Below are 20,740 nucleotides of genomic sequence, written 5' to 3'. Positions count from 1 at the left end.
CCTCGTCTGTCAGTTTACGAAACAAGGGATCATCTACACTTACGGTCTGGTTCCACGGTTGAGTCAGCACCTGGTCTGGATCTGTGCTTCCCCAAGTTTCTGGGACTCAGTGACCCCCCTCCTAGTTTTCAAGTCATGCGCATCATATATGAGCAGCCGCTCTTGTGCATTGGGATCCTGTGGGTTCAGGAGGGGCCCCTAGTGGTTTCACACTGGTGGCAGTCTGGCCCCTTCGATCCACAGATTGATCTGGACCAGCACTAGTTGTACCACCTCGACCTTCCCCCTTCGCTAATCCCAGCAGCGTCCATTTTCTGATCACTGACATGGAAACTGGGAGGACTGGAAGGGTTTATTGGACCCAGAGTAATTCCAGCACTTCAAGCCACAGATTGACTTGTGTACGGACGCAGCCGGGCCGGTGGACTGGACACTTCTCCAGATACTGGCATGTTGTCTCCCCTTACTATGGCTACAGTGAAGGGAGCGTCCTCCGTAATGGTGGGGAGGAGGGTGGCCAAGGGCTTTGCCTGTCCTATGTGGTAGTCAAGGCTAACGTCTTGATGAAGGTTCTTCTGCCGGAGTGATCCCCCTCACAACTGCTTCTCCCATTCAGTGAAGCCTTTACTGACGTCTTGCTTGTCACCTGGTCCATGCCCAGCACAGGGACTCTTGTTAAGACGATCGCCCACTGCCCCCTCTGGGCCCACAGGACCACAATTTCCTCACACAACACCCAAGCAAGCTTGAATGCCTCTACTTCGTCTAAATCCCAGAGCATTCCCTACTGCCCCTCCATATAGGGGAATCCAAGAGGCAGTACAACTTGGCATAAATGTTTTCTTCCACCAGCCTGGCACCGTGGTCCATGAACACCACATGCCTTTTCGGCCGTTATCCTCATGCTGTATGGGATTCGGTTGTGCATGTGGTGCCCATGGTCCCAGAGGAGACACGGAACATACTCTTATCTTTTTTGAGAGGAGGATTCCGTGCTGGAAGGACAGCAGGCTACAGCCAGGTCCTTGGCCTTTCCATGGCCCCTCGCCACCTCAATCCACCTTTCGGGATCACTGAAGCGGGTTGCAGCTGCGTTTATACTCGCCAAGTCATTGTGGCGTAAAACTGCATAGCTGAGAACACGGTACCCCCCACCTCGTGTCGGGCAGTCTGGTTGGGCTGGTCTGACCCCGCCCCCCACCTCCCCCATAGGCAGTCTCAAAACCCTTAGTTTGCCGCCTTACCATTATGGGCACCCAGTGGGAGGCAGGACATGCCATCACCTGCCCCACTGGAGGTCTGTAACCATTGGGTTCTTTTAATATGCACAAAAGGGATACTCCCTCCCCTTAATGACTCCCCCCCCCCCCCCCCCCCCCCTCCCCGATGGCACATGCTTGTGACAGGCTGACGGAGGACCATCTTACCTTACTCTGCTAGGAAGTGACTGTCTTCTTGGGCAAAGGAGCCATAGAGAGTGCCGGTGCCGGAAGTAGGTTATGGTTGCTATTCCCGCTACTTTCTAGTGCCAAAGAAGGACAGAGTGCTTAGTTCTATCCTAGACCTGCGGCCTGTCAATGTCTTTCTCAGAAAGAAGTTCAAAATGCTCATGCTTGCTCAGGTCCTGTCTGACCTAGACCCAGGAGACTGGATGTTAGCGTTGGCCTTGCTGGATACATGTTTCCACATTCCGATCATGCCTGCCCACAGGCATTACCTGTGGTTCACGTTGGGCCACAAGTGCTTTTAGTTAGCCATGCTCCCTTCGGCCCATTTTAGTGTTTACTAAGGTGATGGAGGTGGTTGTAGCTCGTCTGCTTAGATCGAGGTGCCAGTCTAACCCCCTCTCCTGCAGTGGTGGTTAACGAACCGAGATTGAGTCAGCTGCAGACCCCTCTCCTTTCCCCAACTAGATCAGACAGTGGTGACAGATGGCACTCCTGGGATGTGGCGGCCACCTGGGAGAGGTGCAGTTTAGAGGCCTCTGATCTCTGGCAGAGTGCGGCTTTCACATCATTCTTCTGGAGCGCCAGGCGATCAGATTGGCATAAAAGCCTTTCTACGTTCCATCCACGGCAGGCTTGTGCAGGTGTTCACAGGCAACACCACTGCTTTGTGATATTGCAACAAACACGGCGGGGTGGGGGTTGTAGACCCTTTGCCGAGAGGCCCTGCATCTCTAGATCTAGCTGAAATGCCAGCGCATTTCCTTAGTGGTTCAACCCCTGGCGTGCTCTCTGAACACCGTGGTGGGCAAACTCCGCTGAAGATGCTTAGCGGATCACGAATGGGGTTTCCATCCAGAGGTGGTGCAAGGTCTCTTTCAGTACTGGGGAGAGACTTGATTAAATCTATTTACCACAGCTGAGAACGCGCAATGTCAGCAGTTTTGCGCTGTGGAGTTCACAAGGCAGCTCTAGCTCCGACACTTTTTGTGTTGTGGAGTTAAGGCCTCTAGTATGCCTTTCTGCCCATACCACTCCTGCCCAGAGTTCTCGAAGATCAGAAACGACTGCCCAGGCTGTCCTTGAAGCTCAGTACTGGGACTTTGAGGGTTTGGTATTCCGAGCTGTTGAGTATGGCCATCGGTCCTCTGATTAGGCTGCCCTTACAAGAGGTTTGAAGGAGTTGGTTCTTCACCCAAACCTTTTTGCATGCAGATTGAGCGGCGACACAGCTTTCAACCTTCTGCCCAAAGTTGCCAATATTATGGCAGCCATGCGTCCCTCCACCAAAATGGTATATGCATGCTGTTGGGGCAAGTCTGTGGCATGGTGTGCAGAAAAGCAAGTTAACTTACTTTCTCAGGTTCTTCTCTTTATTCTTTCTCTCATTAAGCAAGTTTATGCTCTGGGCAACCAAAAGAGCTACCTTTCTGATATATCTGCCTTTCTGCGGTTGGCTGACCAGCCGTCCCTTTTCAAATTCCCTATTTTACATAGGTTCTTGAAAGGTTTTCAGCATGCCTCCTCCTCCTCCTCCCTCCTTCCTTCCTTCCTTCCTTCCTTACTCAGTGGGTCCTTAATCTGGTCCTCGCATTCTGTCCTCTCAGGCTACTTACCATCATCCGGCCTTCCTTCACATTTGCCTAAAAGGTCAGTGAGCTTCAGGCTTTGTCATCCAAGTCTTCCTACCTAAACACCTACCCAGACAATCTGGTTCTACGAACTAGAGCTTCTGTTCTGATGAGTCATCACTCCCTTTCTTGTAGGCCAGTCCATCACCCTACCTACTTTTTATGCTCCACCACATCCCTCTAATGAAGAGGAGTAACTTCACCGATTGAACCCAAAATGAGCGTTGTCATTCTACCTTGACTGCACAAGAGTTCCGGGTGGACGGCTTACTGTTTATGGAGTATGTCTGAGCATAGAAGGGAAAGGTTGTGCAGAAGCAGAACCTCTTGTGATGGATGGTGTTCTGCATCGTATTGGCATAGAAGCAAGGCTCTTTGCCGGTTCGGTCCTGCAGGACTTTTTTTTTATATGAAATTGTTTTGCAGATCTACCTCCGGGGAGGTATTGTTTGGGAATCTATTCTAATGTTAAGGAATGTGTGGCTAGTAGTGTATCAGATGACCAAGTTACTTGCCTGCAGTAGCCCATTATCTGGTGGAGACTCTATCCGCAGATTTCATTTGCATATAGCTGGGTTCAAACTGAGGTGGTATGGCGTGCAAAGTAACAATGGATTGTGATATTGCCTGGGTAATTACGGGGCAAACAATCAATTCAAGCATTCCATCCATCATTTTTGCATACTTAAGAGGCTACAAGGCCCTTCCACCAGAGCAAAGTCTTTCACAGTAGCCTTGGCCAGAGTAGACATGTAAACACAAGGAGATGATTGACGGGGCACGGGGCACTCCCCCCCCCCCCCCCCCCCCCCCCCGTCACAGATCTTGGTTGAATCCATCATTTAGTTCACATAGCCACCCCAGTTCAGACCCAGCTATATGCAAATCAGTTTTGGCCCTGTTCCTCTTGGGAACAGTCCAGCCCAAACTGCCATGCCAGATGTTCCCTGTACCGGAAACCAGCATCCTGGGACTGGTTTCGCAGTCGCACACCTCCTCAGCAGACATGTAAAACAGCAAAAAATGTTTTGCTAAGCACTGTTTGGATACTGATGTGCGAAGTGATGGCAACTTGGGTCGCTAGGTGTTGCATGGTTTTCTTGTTTGAATTTCATTAAGATACCCCTCCTATGAGAAGTATTGCTTAGGAACCGATTCAGATGAATACTTCTACCTGCAAATGCTCCACCTTTGAAGAACGTCACTTACCTTCTGCAGTATCTTACTGGTGGATACTTTAGTACAGATTGCTTACTGATCGCACCTGCCTCCCTTTTTGAAGGAAATTCATAGGCCTTATAAAAGATGCAAATGTAGTTTATTGCACTCTACCATACTCGTAGATGTTGTTCTTGTCCCCACCATGACACTGTGCTGAAAACTGATTATTGATGTCCGAGTGCTGGGGTGGGTGCTTTATATCTCCAGTGATTTCACCACAACTGCAGTTCCAGCATCAAGACTGAGTAAGCATCCTTTAATGTTGCCGAAGAGCTATATCAGGGGTGTCCAGATCCATTCTGGCACCTGTAATATTCAAAGGTGTGGAATGTTCAGGTAGATGGAGTACCCACCAGAAAGATGGTTGCTGAAGGCAAGCATCTTTTTCTGCCACTCTGCTATATATATATATGGTAAACTAATTTTATTTGAAACATTGAGTACTCAGCCCCACACTTCTGTCTATTTCAATCTTTCTCCAGGAAGAAACAGTGGCCGAACTCCGGACAGTAGAAAGTGAAGCAGCATCCTACCTAGACCAGATTTCTAGGTGAGCTTTTTCAGCTTATTCCTTCCTTCCTTCATGCATTTAGGCACAGGTGTCCTCAACATATGCCTCTTGTGTCCCCTTTGTCTTTTACTAGATATTATATCACCAGAGCCAAATTGGTATCAAAGATAGCAAAATATCCACATGTGGTGAGTAAAGTTGACTGTCATTAGTTATGCATGCATCTGATACTTGTGCTCTTGTAGTTAAGGCAGTGACATTTGTTATTAAGATTGTGGTGTTACATCCATTTACCCCATCTCACACTGATCTTTAGGCTATTACGATCTACCTTTTATATTTTGCTCCTATCCAAATAGTTATGCCTGGGGGCAAAAAGTTTGGCCCATGGGTACAGATTGTTGTATACTGGGCAAATCATTTGAGGCTTTGTCGCTCCTGCTCTGGCGAAGATTTAGAGAGGGGATATATGTAGGTTCCTTGTCAGGCTGAAGTAGTCCGGTCCAGAGCCTGTAAGGGCTGAAGAAAAGGTGGGTATGGGAAGCCTAGTAACCACAAACAGGAAAGAGAAAGCAGCAGGTGGATTTTAGCTGCAACCCTGCACTTGAACACTGATGGTGCAGCACAAGAGTGGGGATCCTCCCCAAATCATACACTGGGGGAAATACAAAAGTTCGGCAGCCTCAGACTTTGGGCATCCTTCGCAATGTGGCCGAACTGTTTCCAGGTGAGTTTTATTTGTCAGGTTTCAATCATTTGTTTAGAGAGATGGAAGACTTGCTCCTCAAGCCTTACCACCCAGGGCCAAGTATTACACTTCTAATATAACATTCTTGTATTTCTTTGTTCACTGTCCATTCATACTTGGTGTTTTCCACATGCAGAGATTATATTAATAGTTGGTGCCCCATACATCATATCTATAGTGTGGTTGTAACCAATCTCAATAATCAGTCTATTAGAGTATTTGTATAGCTCTACTAATCGCCTGTGAAGGTATCCAGACGCTGGGTTGCAGGAATCAGTCGAAAAGCCAGGTGTTAAGTCTCTTCCTGAATTCCTCCAGCAAGGATGATGTCCAGAGATGGAGGGGAAGGATGTTCCAGGACTTGGCGGCAAAGTAGAAGGACCAGCCTCTGTTGTTTCTTCGGGTGCTGTGTAAGTTCTGGTGGTGGTTGATGTATGTTGGTCCTAGGTTGTGGCGGGCTGTCAGTGGAGGTTCCTAAAGTGCGAATTGATGTGGGTCCATTTGGGTAGATTAAGGATGAGTCTGGCCGCAAAGTTCTGTATCACCTGTAATCGTTTCATGTTAGGTCCTGCATACATTGCGTTACCGTAGTCCAGCTGGGTGGTGACTAGGTCGTTAGTGATGGTTTTCCTTGTGCCGATGGGAAGTCTTTTGAAAATTCTTCGTATTATGCGGAGTATATGGAAGCAGGTGGAGGAGACTGCATTGATCTGTTGCTTCTTGATGAGCTTGCTGTCTAGGATGATGGAGAGGTTGCGGGTGTGGTCTGTTAGTGTGAGAGTGGGTCCAAGTTCAGCAGGCTACCAGGTGTCATTTTCAGGGGAGGCGTTGTTGCCAAAGATCAGCACTTTGGTCTGGTCAATGTTGGGCTTTAGACAGTTGGGCTTTAGACAGTTGGGCTTGGATCGAGGATGCCAATTCTTCTCTGTCTGAGGGTGCAGATGTAGTCGGTGGCAGCGACCAGGGTGGTTTTGGTACTGTGGTTGGTCTGGAAACCAGATTGGGAGAAATTGAGCTGGTTCTCTCCAGGTATTGGGTGACCAGCGAGATGGGGCAGTAGTTCTGGGATCGCAGGAGGATTTCTTAAGGAAAGGCGAACAATAGGGTAAAGAGCGGGCAACCCTACTGGTTGCTTCTTTGAATTATTGGGCTGGGCAACGCTCAGTTGACCTGGACCTGTGCTCTGGGATATGTACTGTGCGCAAACATAATACTAAAATGGGAATGATTCCAGAGCGCTCGAGCATCCCATGAAGTCCCAATTAACGGAATCGCAGCATTCTCAAAATAAATAAGCATATGCACGTTCGGTTCCAATGTCTCTTTGTGTGGAATGAATACACACTGGTCAGGGCGAGCAAGCTTTGTGAAAATATTGAGGAGTACAATTGTGGCGAGGTGTAGCTCTGAAGGGAACCTTTTTTGAGTGGCATTGAGAGTAGTGGGCCCGTAATGTTTTCCAAAGTTTTCAATAATATTCCTCAGGGGAAGCTGTTGTGGGCCAGGAGTCTTAACCCAGATTCATGTCCCTGAGGGCCTCCTCCAATTCTTCGAGCTCAAGTGGATGATCTGGATGTCTCCTACCGGAACGAAAACTGGTCGGCAGAGGAGGAAGGTCATCTGTGAGGGGTCTGGCGGATTCTCTCTGAACTAGGGCACGTTGTCTACAAAGACCAGAAACCATCCGAAAAATCAGAGGCAATAGTTGTAGATTCTGTGGTGTCCACCATGCAGTGCATTCACCCTGGGGACTATGTGGGACACAGTTTTGAAAAGCTGACCAGTACAGCAACTTGCTAGATTTATCTCTCCATTATTAGAGGCCTTCCAGCATTTTTTGGCTTCGTCCAGGCACAACTGCCTAATTACCTTGTAAATACCCAATTCCCGGCCCTTGAGGCCATCAATGTCTAGGTCTTTCTCCAAGGAGGAGGACCTGGGCCTCAACTTTAATTGCTTGCATACTCTTGCGCGCTCGGTTCCTGAGAAATATCCTTGGACCCCTCTTTTATAGGCCTTTCTTGCCGCCCATAGAAATTGAATTCAATTAGAGGTAGGGGTGCATTTCCTGTAGCAGAAATCGTGAACAGTCCCTGTCCACCAAATGCCAAGTGTTAAGTCTTCAATTCTGGCAGTTCCCAACCCTCGGGGATCCCAAGCAAAGCTGCACCTGAGTGATCTGAGATGGCCTACGAGAGGATCTGAGCCCCTGTTGCAAGGAGTAGATCAGTATTGTTAGATGTTAGAGGCATGTGGGCTGCTGAATTCATATCTTGTGCATAGATTGCCGCCTAGCGATCTATAGGCATGTGGGCTGCTGAATTCATATCTTGTGCATAGATCGCTATGCACAAGATATGAATGTCAGCAGCTCAACATGCCAAGAACAGATGCATACTGGTAAGTAGCATATTCCTTTAAGTATGAAACTAACATTATGTTCGGGGCATATGAGCTGCAGATTGTACACTGTGCATAGATCGCCATCTGGTGTTAGGCTCGGATGATTGCATGTTTTTGTCTTGGAAGAAGTCTTGTAGTCATGAGACCGGTGACTCCTCCTTCGGTGCAGAATGCGCGCATGGGATTCGGCTCAATCGTTAGATTGTTTTTTTTCCGCCATCTGGTTCGGATGAAACTTGCTGCACTCCGGTTCGGAACAGTTTCCAGACCTCTTTGACGCGCAATTACATTCACCGACGGTATTGTTTCGATCGCGTGCCTTCAACGCTGTTTTGAATGTGGCTTCTCACCAATAAGCCACACCCAACCCCTGCATTCCCACTTGGGAGGCAAATATATACACTTTAGGCATAATATACACTTTTGAGCTTTTCTTACCACACCTGGCACAGCAAGACTTCAACACAGCACCTTTTGAAAAGGGATTTTATTTGACCAACACTGACATGGATCAGATGCATTATGAAATATTTTGATCTACCTTAATAGACCAAATTTTAGTCTTGTTGAGTTGACTTAATATGGATGAAGATCTAGACTGTAATAAATTATGACTGACATTATTTATTAGACTATAGTATCAATTGATCTGAAAGAGACTATTGGTTAAAGATGCCTTACCTTAAAATTACCCCCAGGTGTCAGACTGAATCCGGAGAATTCTTTCCCAGCATAACCCCTGCGCGTAAGTGGGTGGCATCGGTCGACTTCACGTTCGTCATCTGCGTTGTGATTGCAGGGATGATGTTGCGGTAGATGCCGCCCCTGCATGCTGACGTCAGTTCTTCATTTATCCGTGCCAGCCAGCGCAGATCCGGAGAGAGCGGTTTCCCTTAGTCACTTTTTGACTAACACTTTTTCGACATTTTGTTGACCTCCTTTTTTTTTTTTTTTTTTTTTTTTTTTTTTAGTAGTTTGCATCCTGGTGCACGAGGGGTGTCCCATCGACGAACCGGCTTCAAACCTTATGACTCCTGTCACAAGTTGATGTCGGTTACGGACCCGCACCTTGTGTGCCTTTGCCTGGAACGCGACCACATCCCGAAGTCTTTGCAGTCCGCTCCGAACCGCTCTAAGTCCTGATCAAGATGGAGGTCGTGGGACTGGTTGCGAAGTCACCACCATTGCTCCTCTTCGAAGTCTTTGTCTTTGGGTTGGTCGAAGCACAAGAAGAAGGCAAAGAAGCACCATCGCTCTTCGCCTTCTCCATGTTCGTCTGGCGATACGTGATGCGAAAGGTCGTCCTTCGGCTCCTCCCCCGGAGCCTGTTGGGTCGGCGCCAAGCTTCCCTTCCTTTCTGGGAGCCAGAGCCGCCCCTGTCCAACTTAGTACGTTCAATGAAGCCCTCCATTCCATCTTTAGGCAGCCTGACTAAGTGCGCCTTCGGGCCCGTGGTCTCGGCTGGGGTTTCTAGGCATTCGATGCTGCAGGGACCCAGGTCTGGATCCGGATCGGTGCCAGTCAATTTCACAATACCTCCCCCAGCGCTGTTTCCACTGACGACGCCTCAGCCACCGCCTCCTCCGGTGCCGGTGGTGTCCCGGTCGGCTTCTGGTCAAGCCCACCCCCTGACATGTATACTGAGCCGGAACCGGCGCAGGCTGGTACCTTTGTAGCCCTGTTCTATCCTGGTGTTCCCTATCGCCCTGAGTGGCAGCCAGAAGAGGGTGAGGAGGACCGGTCAGAAGTATATTGACCCTCTGACAGACAAACTGGATGAGCTGGACTGAAGAGAGGAACCTGGTGAGGCAATTGGTCTGGAGATGTCCCCCAGACCTTGGTATGCTTTTTCTCCCTACTGTAGTTACGTAGTTGGGGACTACATACACTGGTGTTGCGTAGGGTGGCTGAGGCCTTTGTCCTTGAGCTTCCTACGGTAGTGGTCAGGGCCAACCTCCTGACTGAGTTGCTTCACCTGGCAGCAGCCTCTTCGGAGCCCCTGATACCGTGTAATGAGGCCCTGCCTGACATCCTTCTGGGTACTTTGTCCAAGCCCAGCACAGGGACTCCTGTAGATAGGACGTTTGCCAGACGCCACCGCCCTGCTCTGGGTGACCCCACTTTTCACTCCCAACACACTACCCCTGAGAGCTTGGTCATCCAGGCTTCGGCTTCAAAAGGCGCCTCCCTACTGCTCCTCCAGATAGGGAATCCAATCTTCCGCAAGCTTAGGACTGAGGTCCGTGATCACCCCATGTCTCTTGGGCCTTTACACCCACTCCATGTGGGGCACGGTGGCGCAGGTGCTGCCACAGTGCACGAAGGAGGCTCTAGCTGTACTTTCCTAAGCGGTTGTGGAAGGGAGAGACGCAGCAAATTTCTCCATGTGATGTAGGCTGGACATCACCGACTCGCTGGACAGGGCAATTTCAACATCGGTAGCCTTGTGACTACGCCTGGGTGAGGTCCATTGGCTTCTCAGATGATGTCCAAGCAACACTTTTGGACATGCCCTTTGATGGTCGTTGCTTGTTTTGCGACAAAGCGGATAACTCGCTCGAGCGCTTCAAGGATTCTAGTGCTACGGCCATATCCTTGGACCTCGCTACTACCTCTCGCCCCGTGCAGTCTGCTTTTTGGCCTTTTGTGGCTACTGAAGGGGTGCCCCACCACGTTCCCCCAGAGCCACAGGCCTGTGCAAGCTACCCAGCCTCTGCGTGTCCTGGGACGTGTGACCCAGCGCCGTGGGTCTGGGGGACAGCGGGTGAGCCAGTCCACCAGTGCACCCTTTGCAGCAGCCTCCAAACCCTCCTAGTCTGACCTATTCCAGGGCCACCAATTACCAGTGGGTGGCAGGATCCGCCATCACTTCCACCACTGGCAATCCATCACGTCAGACAGGTGGGTTTTGCACATAGTCCTAAAGGGCTACTCCCTCCCCTTTGAGACTACCCCTCCGTCCATGCCACCTACGGTCCATCGCATGTTGGAGGATTACTTGGCCCTTCTCAGCCAGGAAGTTGCGGCTTTCTTGGCCAAGGGAGCCATCAAGCGAGTTCCTGCCCCTGAAGGAGGTTGTGGTGGTCACTCCCACTACTTTCTGGTCCCCAATAAGGACACTGGCCTGCGTCCTATCTTGGATCTCAGGGACGTCAACCACTTCCTCTGGAAGGAGAAGTTCAAAATGTTGACGTTGGCTCAGTTCCTGTCTGCCCTGGAGACTGGATGGTAGCGTTGAAATTGCAGGACGCCCATTTCCACATCCCTATCCTGCCCGGCCGCAGGTTATGAGCATTTTCAGTTCGCTGGGCTACCCTTTAGCCTTCCCAGCGCCCCTCAGGTGTTATCAAAAGTGATGGTGGTGGCAGCTCATCTTTGCAGGTCAGGGGCTCCAGTCTTCCCCCTATCTCAACGACTGGCTGTTAAAGGTGGGCTCTCCTCAGGCTGTTGTCTCCCAGCTCCAGACTACAGCGGACATCCTGCATTTGCTGGGGTTCATTATCAACTTCCTGAAGTTGCACCTGATTCTCTCTCAGAATCTCCTTTTAATCAGAGCGGTTCTGGACACAGCGCAGTTTCGAGCTTATCCCGAGCAGCGAGTCCGGAATGTTTGGGCCATGATTACGATGTTTCAGCCTCTATCCCGGGTTTTGGTGAGAATGAGCCTGCTGCTTTTGGGCCTCATGGCCACCTGCATCCTGCAGTTGATCATGCAAGGTGGCATATGCGGGCTCTGCAGTGGGACCTGAAATTCCAGTGGACACAGCGTCGGGGGAATCTTTCAGATTGCGCCCAGATCTTGAAGGGCACTGCACTCCAATTGCAGTGGTGGTTTACGAACCACGATTGGGTCAACCGGACTTCACAGTGGTGATGGATGCGTCGTTTCTGGGATGGGGTGGCCACTTGGGAAAGGCAGAGATAAGAGGCCTCTGGTCTCCGGCGGAGTGTGGGCTCCACATCAGCCTTCTGGCGCTTCGGGTGATCCGTCTTGAACTAAAGGCATTCCTCCCATCTGTCAGGAAGAGATGTAAAGATCTCAAATTCGTGTGGAAATTGGAAGACTGGTATCTTTATTGAAGAGTATCTACAGGTACCTCCAGCTCAGCTTCACAGCTTCTAGCAATACAATCCTTTTCAAAGGATAATATTCTAACCTAGCAATATAATCAACATTTTAATATATGCAGATCACTTCACACGAGTAATGCAGGTTTTCACGGACAATACCACCGCCATGTGATACTGCAACAAACACGGCGGGGTGGGGTTGTGGACCCTATGTCGGGAAGCTCTTCGCCTTTGGACATGGCTAGAACATCAGGGTATATCCCTGGTGATTCAACACCTGGCAGGTCCCCTGAATGCCAGGGAGGACTAACTCAGCCGCCGGTGCATGATGGATCACGAGTGGCGTCTTCACTCTGAGGTGGTGTAAGGTCTCTTTCAGCAGTGGGAAGAGGCTTTGTTAGATCTGTTTGCCACCGACGAGTGTCAGCAGTTCTGCACGTTGGAATTTTCTAGGCGGCACTCGCATGGCGACGCTTTTCGTCGCAAGTGCAGTTGCGGTCTTCTATACGCCTTTCCGCCTATAGCACTTCTGCCCAGGGTGCTGAAGATCAACTGCGACCGGGCCCAAGTCATTCTTGTGGCTCCGGATTTGGCACGAAGAGTCTGGTATCCTGAGCTCTTGGACATTGCCATCGATCCTCCGATCAGACTGCCTCTTCGGGAGGATCTTTTGTCGCAGCAACAGGGAACCGTTCTCCACCCGGACCTGTCCAACCTCCACCACCTTGTGTGGAGAGTGAGTGGCGACTGTTGGCAGATTTTGATCTTCCTCCAGAAGTCTGTAACTTCATCTTGGCAGCCAGGCGTCCCTCTACTGAAACTGTATACGCCTGAAGATGGAATCAATTTGTGATATGGTGCACAGCAAAGGCTGTGTATCCCTTTTCTGTCATCTTTCAGAGGTCCTTCTCTTCCTTCTTTATTTGGTCCAGGAGCTCTAATCTGAGCACCCTTAAGGGCTTTCTTTCGGCTGTTTCGGCCTTCCTTCGCCTTACTAATCAGCCTTCTCTTTTTAAGTACTCCAACACCTATTTAGGTTTTGTGATCTGCAGCTCATATGCCTCACACTATGCATAGATCGCCATCTGGTGTTGGCCCGGATGTTTGCACTTTGTTGTTGTCTTGGAAGAAGTCTTTGGAAGTCACGAGATAGGGGACTCCTCCTGTGGACAATAGTGCGCATGGGCATGGACTCCATCTTCAGATTGTTTTTTTCCAACATTGGGCTTGGATGTGTTTGTCGCGCTCCAGTTAGGTATCGTCACCTATCTACCTTTCGCCGCGCAATCCTTCACCCATTCTTCGGTATTGTTTTTGAATGTGTTTCCTATTCGACGAGCATCTCTACAAACTAACATTCTTCGAATCTGGTCGTCTACATAGGCCTTCGGGCCTATCTGCGCCATCAGGCCCTTTGGCTCATGGAAAGGACTCCTTTCAAAAAGTGTCCTCAATGTGGATCCAAGTTTCTACACACTGATCTTCACGAGGCGTGTATCCTCTGCCTTTTGCCCGAGCACGAGGCCAAAGACTGTACAGCTTGTGCCTTTTTGCACTCCAAGAAAACAATACGGGATCATCGGGCTCCAAGAATTATGGCTCGATCATCGACATCTATACCGGACGATATCTTCCAAGAAGGCATCAATGTACCGGAGCAGATCAAAGAGGGTAACTTTAGCGCCTCCTAAGCAGACGACTCCAACGCTCTTTTCTTGGCCTGATATTATCCTCCGCTCCAGGCACCGATCCGCCACGGCTTGTGCCGTTTGCAGCGGCGGGGCCACACGAGCGCCACTTACTCCATCCGGCCACACATCCTCACTTCCGCCCTGCTGGTCAATTGGGAGGTTAGCGGGCTAGTGAGTTTCTCTCCTTTGGGTACTTAATGACGCAATGGCAGAAGCGCAGCGGACGTCGCGCCGACTTAGCGCCGACTTAGCGCCGACTTAGCGCCGACGTCGCGCCGACGTCGCGCCGACGTCGCGCCGACTTAGCGCCGACTTAGCGCCGACGTCGCGCCGACGTCGCGCCGACTTAGCGCCGACGTCGCGCCGACGTCGCGCCGACTTAGCGCCGACGTCGCGCCTGTCCGCGCCCGTCCGGGACCAGGGGCCACTCCCCCTGCCCCCGGTCTCATAACATACTCCCGCTCCGCTCTATTGAGTCTATAGCCTCCTCCCTGTACTTCTGCTTCTACCTTTAGTTGTCATGATGCCCCGCTGACATGTCCTAAATGCGCTCTCACACTAGACTGTCACCCCGGTTATATGTACCACCCCACCCACTTTTTGGGATACCCCGTCTCTCACTCACTATTTGTCCCCGATCTCGCTCAAAGCATGTCCTGATCTGGGCTTTATTAGCATAAACTGTCGATCTCTCTCTCTAAACATAAGAGACATCTTTGACCTCCTTGAGGCATCTAGACCAGCAGCCATGTTCGTAACGGAAACATGGTTAAACGAGAGCTCCGGTCTGGACATTGCCATGGCTCTCCCCAACAATTACACCTTTGTGGGGAGAAACCGTGCACTCATGGATGGCGGAGGTATTGCTGTAACTTTTAAAAGCGAATTCTCTTGCAAATGGGAAGATCTTGATTTCCCCAGCTGTGAAGCTGGTCTCTTCAAACTCCTACTCTCTCCCAACTTTACCTTGACTGGAACCCTTATTTATCGTCCTCCTGGCTCGGCCTGTACATGGGCTTTCCCAGAGCTTATTGCTCCTCTGATGCTACAATCCACTAATTTCCTAATAGTGGGAGACTTAAATATCCATTTTAATCATGCATCTTGCCCCATTAGTACGCGCCTACTACAGGATTTAGCCGCCCTAGATCTTCACCTACATGACTCTGGCCCTACCCATATAGCTGGTAATCTACTAGATCCCATTATTTCCAATCTTAATTGCATCACCTACCACTCTTCCTCACCTGTTACCTGGTCCGATCATTTCATTATTGATTTTTCAATCAATATCTCTGATCATCATAACTCCTCTACTAGCTCACATCCTCACAAAGCCAGCAGGAACTGGAAACGATTAGACAATGGCAAACTGAATATCTGCCTCGAGATTTCCAAACCTTTGCTTCCCATTGTGACTACTAAGGAGGTGTCTGCTGTCAGCTCTTGGCTGATATCAGCCTTAGATTCTTGCCTCCCCACCCAGAGAAATAAGCCCCACATTCACCATCCACCGGCTCCCTGGTTCAATGATTCACTTCGCCAGGAAAAATCTCGTTGCAAGAAACTGGAACGCATTTGGCGCTCCAATTACTGCACGGATAAGAAAAAAGAGTACAAGGCCGCCCTTCTTGTATACCATTCTGCCTGTGATACCGCCAGAGCTAATCATGCTAATATTACCATACTTAATGCCCAAAATCGACCCAAGGCCCTGTTCAAAGTTGTAAAAGATCTTGCAGGCATGTCTTCTGTACCTAAAGACCCCTGCTTGGACACGGAGCAATGTAACGCCCTGGCAAACTTTTTTCTGGAGAAAATAGATAAAATATACGCTAATTTTTGCGCCCCTTCCACTTATTCCCCCACTCTTGATTCTCTATTGCCCAGCTCGTGCTCCGTCGATGCATCTAGCCTAACTTCTACTGCTCCACATCTCCACTCTTGGGAGCTGATCTTGCCTGTGCTTTTTCAAAAATATTTGCACAAAATAAAACTGGTTCTCCCCTTGATCCTATGCCTCCACAAATACTGTCCACTCTCGATCCATCTATACTTCAGATCATCCTTCATCTCCTGAATGCTTCATTGGTTGAAGCCACGGTTCCCAAAGAATGGAAACATGCGATGGTGGTTCCATTGATAAAGGCCAACGCGGACCCAAATAACCCTTCCAACTTCCGTCCCATCTCTCTGCTTTCATGCTATTCTAAAATTCTTGAAAAGCATGTTAATTCTCTTCTGGCTTCTTATGTTGAATCTTGTGGTTTTCTTCACTGCTCTCAATCCGGATTCAGGGCTGGCTTCTCCACTGAGTCCACGCTTCTTGGTGTGTCCGAGACCATCAGAAGACAAGTGGACAACGGGGAGACAGTGGCACTCATTCTGCTAGACCTGAGTGCCGCATTTGACACCGTCTCCCATCCCATCCTGTTGTCCACTCTGAAATCTGCGGGTGTAGACGGCCCTGTCCTGGCCTGGATTGCTAGTTTTCTTTCTAATCACACTTTTCAAGTCTTTTCCTCTACCTCTGTCTCTTCCATCTTCACCTCCCCTCATGGTGTTCCCCAGGGTTCTATTCTTAGTCCCCTTTTCTTTAATCTTTATGTGAGTCCTCTAGCTTTTTTGGCGGAGCAAGCAGGTCTCCCGATCTATTCTTATGCGGACGATACGCAAATCGTCTACTCTTTATCCACAAATAAACATCTCCCCACGTCTTCCCTGCAGTCCAATTGGATGCATAGACATACATTAAAACTCAATGGGGATAAAACGGAGCTGCTTTTCTTTGGCCCAAATTCATCGCTTTGGGGCCCTCAACATTGGCCTCATCAGATGGGTCCTATTCCTACCCCTTCAGCCACAGCCCGCAACCTTGGGGTCCTTCTTGACAACCAGCTGTCAATGAAGCAACATGTTGTAAAAGTCTCAGCCACCTGCATCACCATCGTAAGGTGGCTGAGAAAAATTACGTGGATGCTTCCAGCTGATACCCTGAGGACCGTAGTCCAGTCCCTTGTCACCTCACGGATGGACTACGGGAACATTCTTCTCCTGGGGGCCTGTAAGGAGGTTATGAAGAAACTGCAGGTGGTTCAGAACATGGCAGTTCGCCTTATCTGTAACTTGCCTGCCAGGTCCTCGGCCGCTGTTCATCTGCGTAAGCTGCACTGGCTGCGCATTGAGTGCAGAGTGAAATTTAAAGCTCTCTGCATAATGCACCACATCAATACTGGCAAAGCCCCGAAATACGTGTCCTCTTTAGTACAGCACTATGTTCCTTCGCGTACCCTGAGATCCTCCACGCAAAACAAGTTCCAGATCCCTCGCTTCAATAAAGCCAAAATGGGCGGTCGCTCATTTGCACTACTTGCACCCTCCCTATGGAACTCCATGTCTCAATCCCTGCGATCTGAATCTGCTACCTGAAATTCCGTAAAGGAATTAAGTCCTGGCTTTTTAATTTTTAAAATGCGTGCTCATTCCTTCTCTACTTAGCTCATCCTCTGTTTGCCTTTAGCGCCGGGAAACCTCCGGGTAGCTGTGCGCTCAATAAATGCAATTATAATAATAATAATAATAAAGACATCACTCCAGGGCAGCGGGCCACAAGTACGGACATTGCCCCCCTCCCACCCATTCATAAAAAGGCTTTGGTAACACCTTTACCCTCGGGCCTAGGTGCAAACCGGGACCAAACTTCCCAAGCCCCGCCTTAGGGCCTGGCAAGAAGTCCACACAAGCCTTCAGGTGACTCTGGGTCGAGGCAGCCTACCGTCTGTACCGAAACCCCATTCCCGGCACCAAAAACAAAAGAAAAGCCCAAAGATAAACCACTGTCTTAGTCCGCACTGAAGTCTGGTTCCAAATCGGCACATTTGGCACTGAAATCTACTGGCACAGCCTTCGGATTCGAAAAAATCATCGGAAACAAACAACCGTTTCTGAACACCCCAACTAAACCTTTGGAACCCAGGAAAACTCCTGATTCGAAACCTAAGGAGCATAAAACAACTCCAAAACTTGTGCCACACAAACAGTCTGACCCGAAAAAATCTGCACTGAAACAAGACACTCCAGAGGAGGAGCTTTTTCGACCTGAACCAACGCAAAAAACTCTTGAAATAGACAGACAGGTCAGCTTATAGTTAGTCCTTCCAACAAAAGGAAAATGGACAAAGCTGCACTCCCTTTAAAGAAAAGAGACATTGCCCCTTCTCCTTTAAGAAATCCTTCTCCACCACACCACATCTCTTATCCCATCTCAAGTACCCTCACAATCTCCTCCACCTCAGGATGAGGACGACAACTTTGGGGAGGGAGGGGATGATGAACCTTTAGGGGAACCTAATCATCCTAATATCCCAAATGACCCATGGGACAATTATGGCACACCAGATGTTCCTGACACACCACAAGATGATATCCACCCATCTAGACCATCCCCTCCAGAGGACACTATAGAATTCACTAAGCTCATACACAGAGCTGCAGAAAACCACGGTGTGAATTTGCACACAGACCCTAAAGATTTCCTCCTGGACACTTTTGCACCATCTCAAAGGTCCACTTCCATTCTCCCAATGTTAAAAGGGGTAATAAAACACGCTCCTGAAATCTTTAACGATCCTGTAAGGGCTAGGGTCATTAAAGAGCAGCTTCCCTTCGATTCCTTGGTAGTCTCCAACGCCAGGAAAAGGGCTAACTCTCAGACCTCAGGCGATGCTCCACCCCCGATAAGGAGTCAAAACTGTTGGACGCATCAGGAAAAAGAACAGCGTCCCAGGCAGCCAAAATTTGGAAAATTGCCAACACAGGCTTTGATAGCTAGGTATGATAGGGCACACTATGGCAAGCAAGAGACCCTACTACAACACCTTCCAGATCAATATAAAACCAGGGCTAATGATCTCATCCAAGAAGGGAAACTTATAACTAATACATCTATTCGATGTGCTCTGGATGCTGCAGACGCAGCCTCCCGAGCTATCAATACCAGTGTTCTTTTGCACAGACATGCTTGGATACGTATTTCGGGGTTCAAACCCGAAGTTCAAACTACCATATTAAATAAACGCTTTGACCAGAAACATTTATTTGGGCCTAGTGTAGATTCATCTTTAGGTAAGATGAAAAAAGGTACCGATACTGCCAAATCAATGGGAGCTTTGCAATCGCAAACTCCCAGAAGTTCCTTGCGTCGCTTCTCTTATAGGGGCGCCACTAGAGGTTTTACCACTGACCATTCCTCCACCTCCTATAAAAATCCCACCCAGACCTCCTCTATCAGTGGTTATTACAGAGGAGGCTACAGGGCCAATAACAAGGGTAGAGGCAAAACTATCAGTACCCGCACTGCTTCCACCTCCAAACAATGACTTCCCTCCACTCCCCCCCGGACCATTATACTGTTAGTTCGTACTTGTCTGGAACGCCATTACCACGGACAGGTGAGTGAGACAAATCCCACATTATCGGTTATCCAGTATTAGGGTATCTTTCATAGATTCACATGCCTGAATCGTTTCCCGTCATCTGGATGGGAGTCCCCGGTACATAAATAAAGTAATGTCCCATTAGACATATAGAGTAATAGGCCAAAGGCCTTACATTAGTAACATATCCATGTCCTTTTGTAAAAAGGACCAAACTCTAGAGAAGAGCCAATCCGCTATCACCACCCTCTGGAACCTTCCTGGAAGGAGCTCTAGTCCCTCAGATTTTCTACCGCATGTCGTGCTAAGGGAGTCTCCTCTGAGCTCTGCTCAGTTTTCTTCGTTTCTGGATTTCCAGTGTTTCTTCTTTCATAATTCCATCTTCTGGGTGAAGTTCTTAAGTTCTTCATGGCAGATACACCCAAGAAAAGCCTTTTTAGGCCCTGTGCTTCCTGTGGTAAAAAGAGGCTTCATGTGTATGACCAACACAAGGATTGTCTCTACTGCCTTTACCCGGATCATTCTTCAAAGGACTGCAAGGTTTGTCGTACCTGTTCTTCAAAGACCCTCCAAGATCGGGAGGGGTGCCTCTTAATTTGGCTGCAGAGGCTTAAAGACAAAGACTAACCAGACTCTTCTGAGGAGAGTGAGGGCTCTTCCATATCTTCAGTCGTCTCCGAAAAGACCAAGGGTGGCTTCTCCAGGCCCTTCGTCGCAGCCACCTAAAAAGAAGACACGCAAAAAGTCTTTAGAGGTACATCCCAAGGCTCTACCAGCAAAGGTTTCTCCTTAGGAGATTCTTCACACCTTTAAAAAGCCTTCTTCCGCTCCGTCGACGACTACCTCGTCGACGGGGCTTCAACGACTAGGAAATCTACGTCTACAGCCTTGTGTGTAACCTCATTGACGACGACTGTTTCCACTTCTGTCGCCTCTTCTTCACTATCGACGACTCCATTGTCGACGGCCGGTAGGTCTGTTTCGTCGACTATCAAGATAAAGAAGTCCTTGTCGACGTCCAAACAACCGTCCAAACAACGTCGATGAAGACTGTCCCGTCGACATCCACTCTATCGTTAACGAAAGCTCAGTCGACTACGACAAGTCGAGATCTCCATCGACGACGGAAACCTCGTCGATGGGAATTCCATCAACCATGGTGCCCGTCGGCGCTTCACCGTTGGCGACTATACCGTCGACTGGCTTGACGACGACTGATTCCAATCTGAAAAGTACGTACGTCCATCTTAAAATTACGAAAAGTACGTTGACGCTTGCCCAGACTTCCCCTAGTAGGGTCCAGCCATTGCCTCCAGCTCACCTCTTAGAGGAAGAGGATTCTGACGAGGGCAGTATGTTTAGGACCGTGACAAGCCCATCTGAACTTAACGTGAAGTATCAAGACAGTTCGGACCATGAGGACCAAGAACGGGAGGATCAGACAGTTTATCCTGAAGAATACCATCCACCTCCCATGGTTTGTCTACCAGCATCTTTGGTTTCTGACCTGCAATTCCTCATTACAGACTAAGCAGAGATTCCCTACCTGTGCAAATTCTCCTCCAGCTGCATCTCCACAGCCAA

At 49.3% G+C, this 20,740-nt stretch overlaps 1 protein-coding gene across 1 annotated transcript in view; it reads left to right on the top strand.

Moving 5' to 3' along the window:
• PSME3 (proteasome activator subunit 3) overlaps nt 1-20,740 on the top strand; it is a 294,102-nt gene that overhangs the window by 193,780 nt on the left and 79,582 nt on the right. Inside the window, exons 8-9 of the mRNA XM_078645347.1 lie at nt 4,780-4,847; nt 4,942-4,996. Coding sequence (XP_078501473.1) covers nt 4,780-4,847; nt 4,942-4,996 — 123 coding nt within the window. The remainder of the gene's footprint in view (nt 1-4,779; nt 4,848-4,941; nt 4,997-20,740) is intronic.

This window comes from Lissotriton helveticus, chromosome 5_1 (assembly GCF_964261635.1).
Source record: "Lissotriton helveticus chromosome 5_1, aLisHel1.1, whole genome shotgun sequence".
NCBI classification, from domain to species: domain Eukaryota; kingdom Metazoa; phylum Chordata; class Amphibia; order Caudata; family Salamandridae; genus Lissotriton; species Lissotriton helveticus.
The sequence above is the reverse complement of the archived record's forward strand: the minus strand, read 5'-3'. Positions and strand labels throughout refer to the sequence as shown.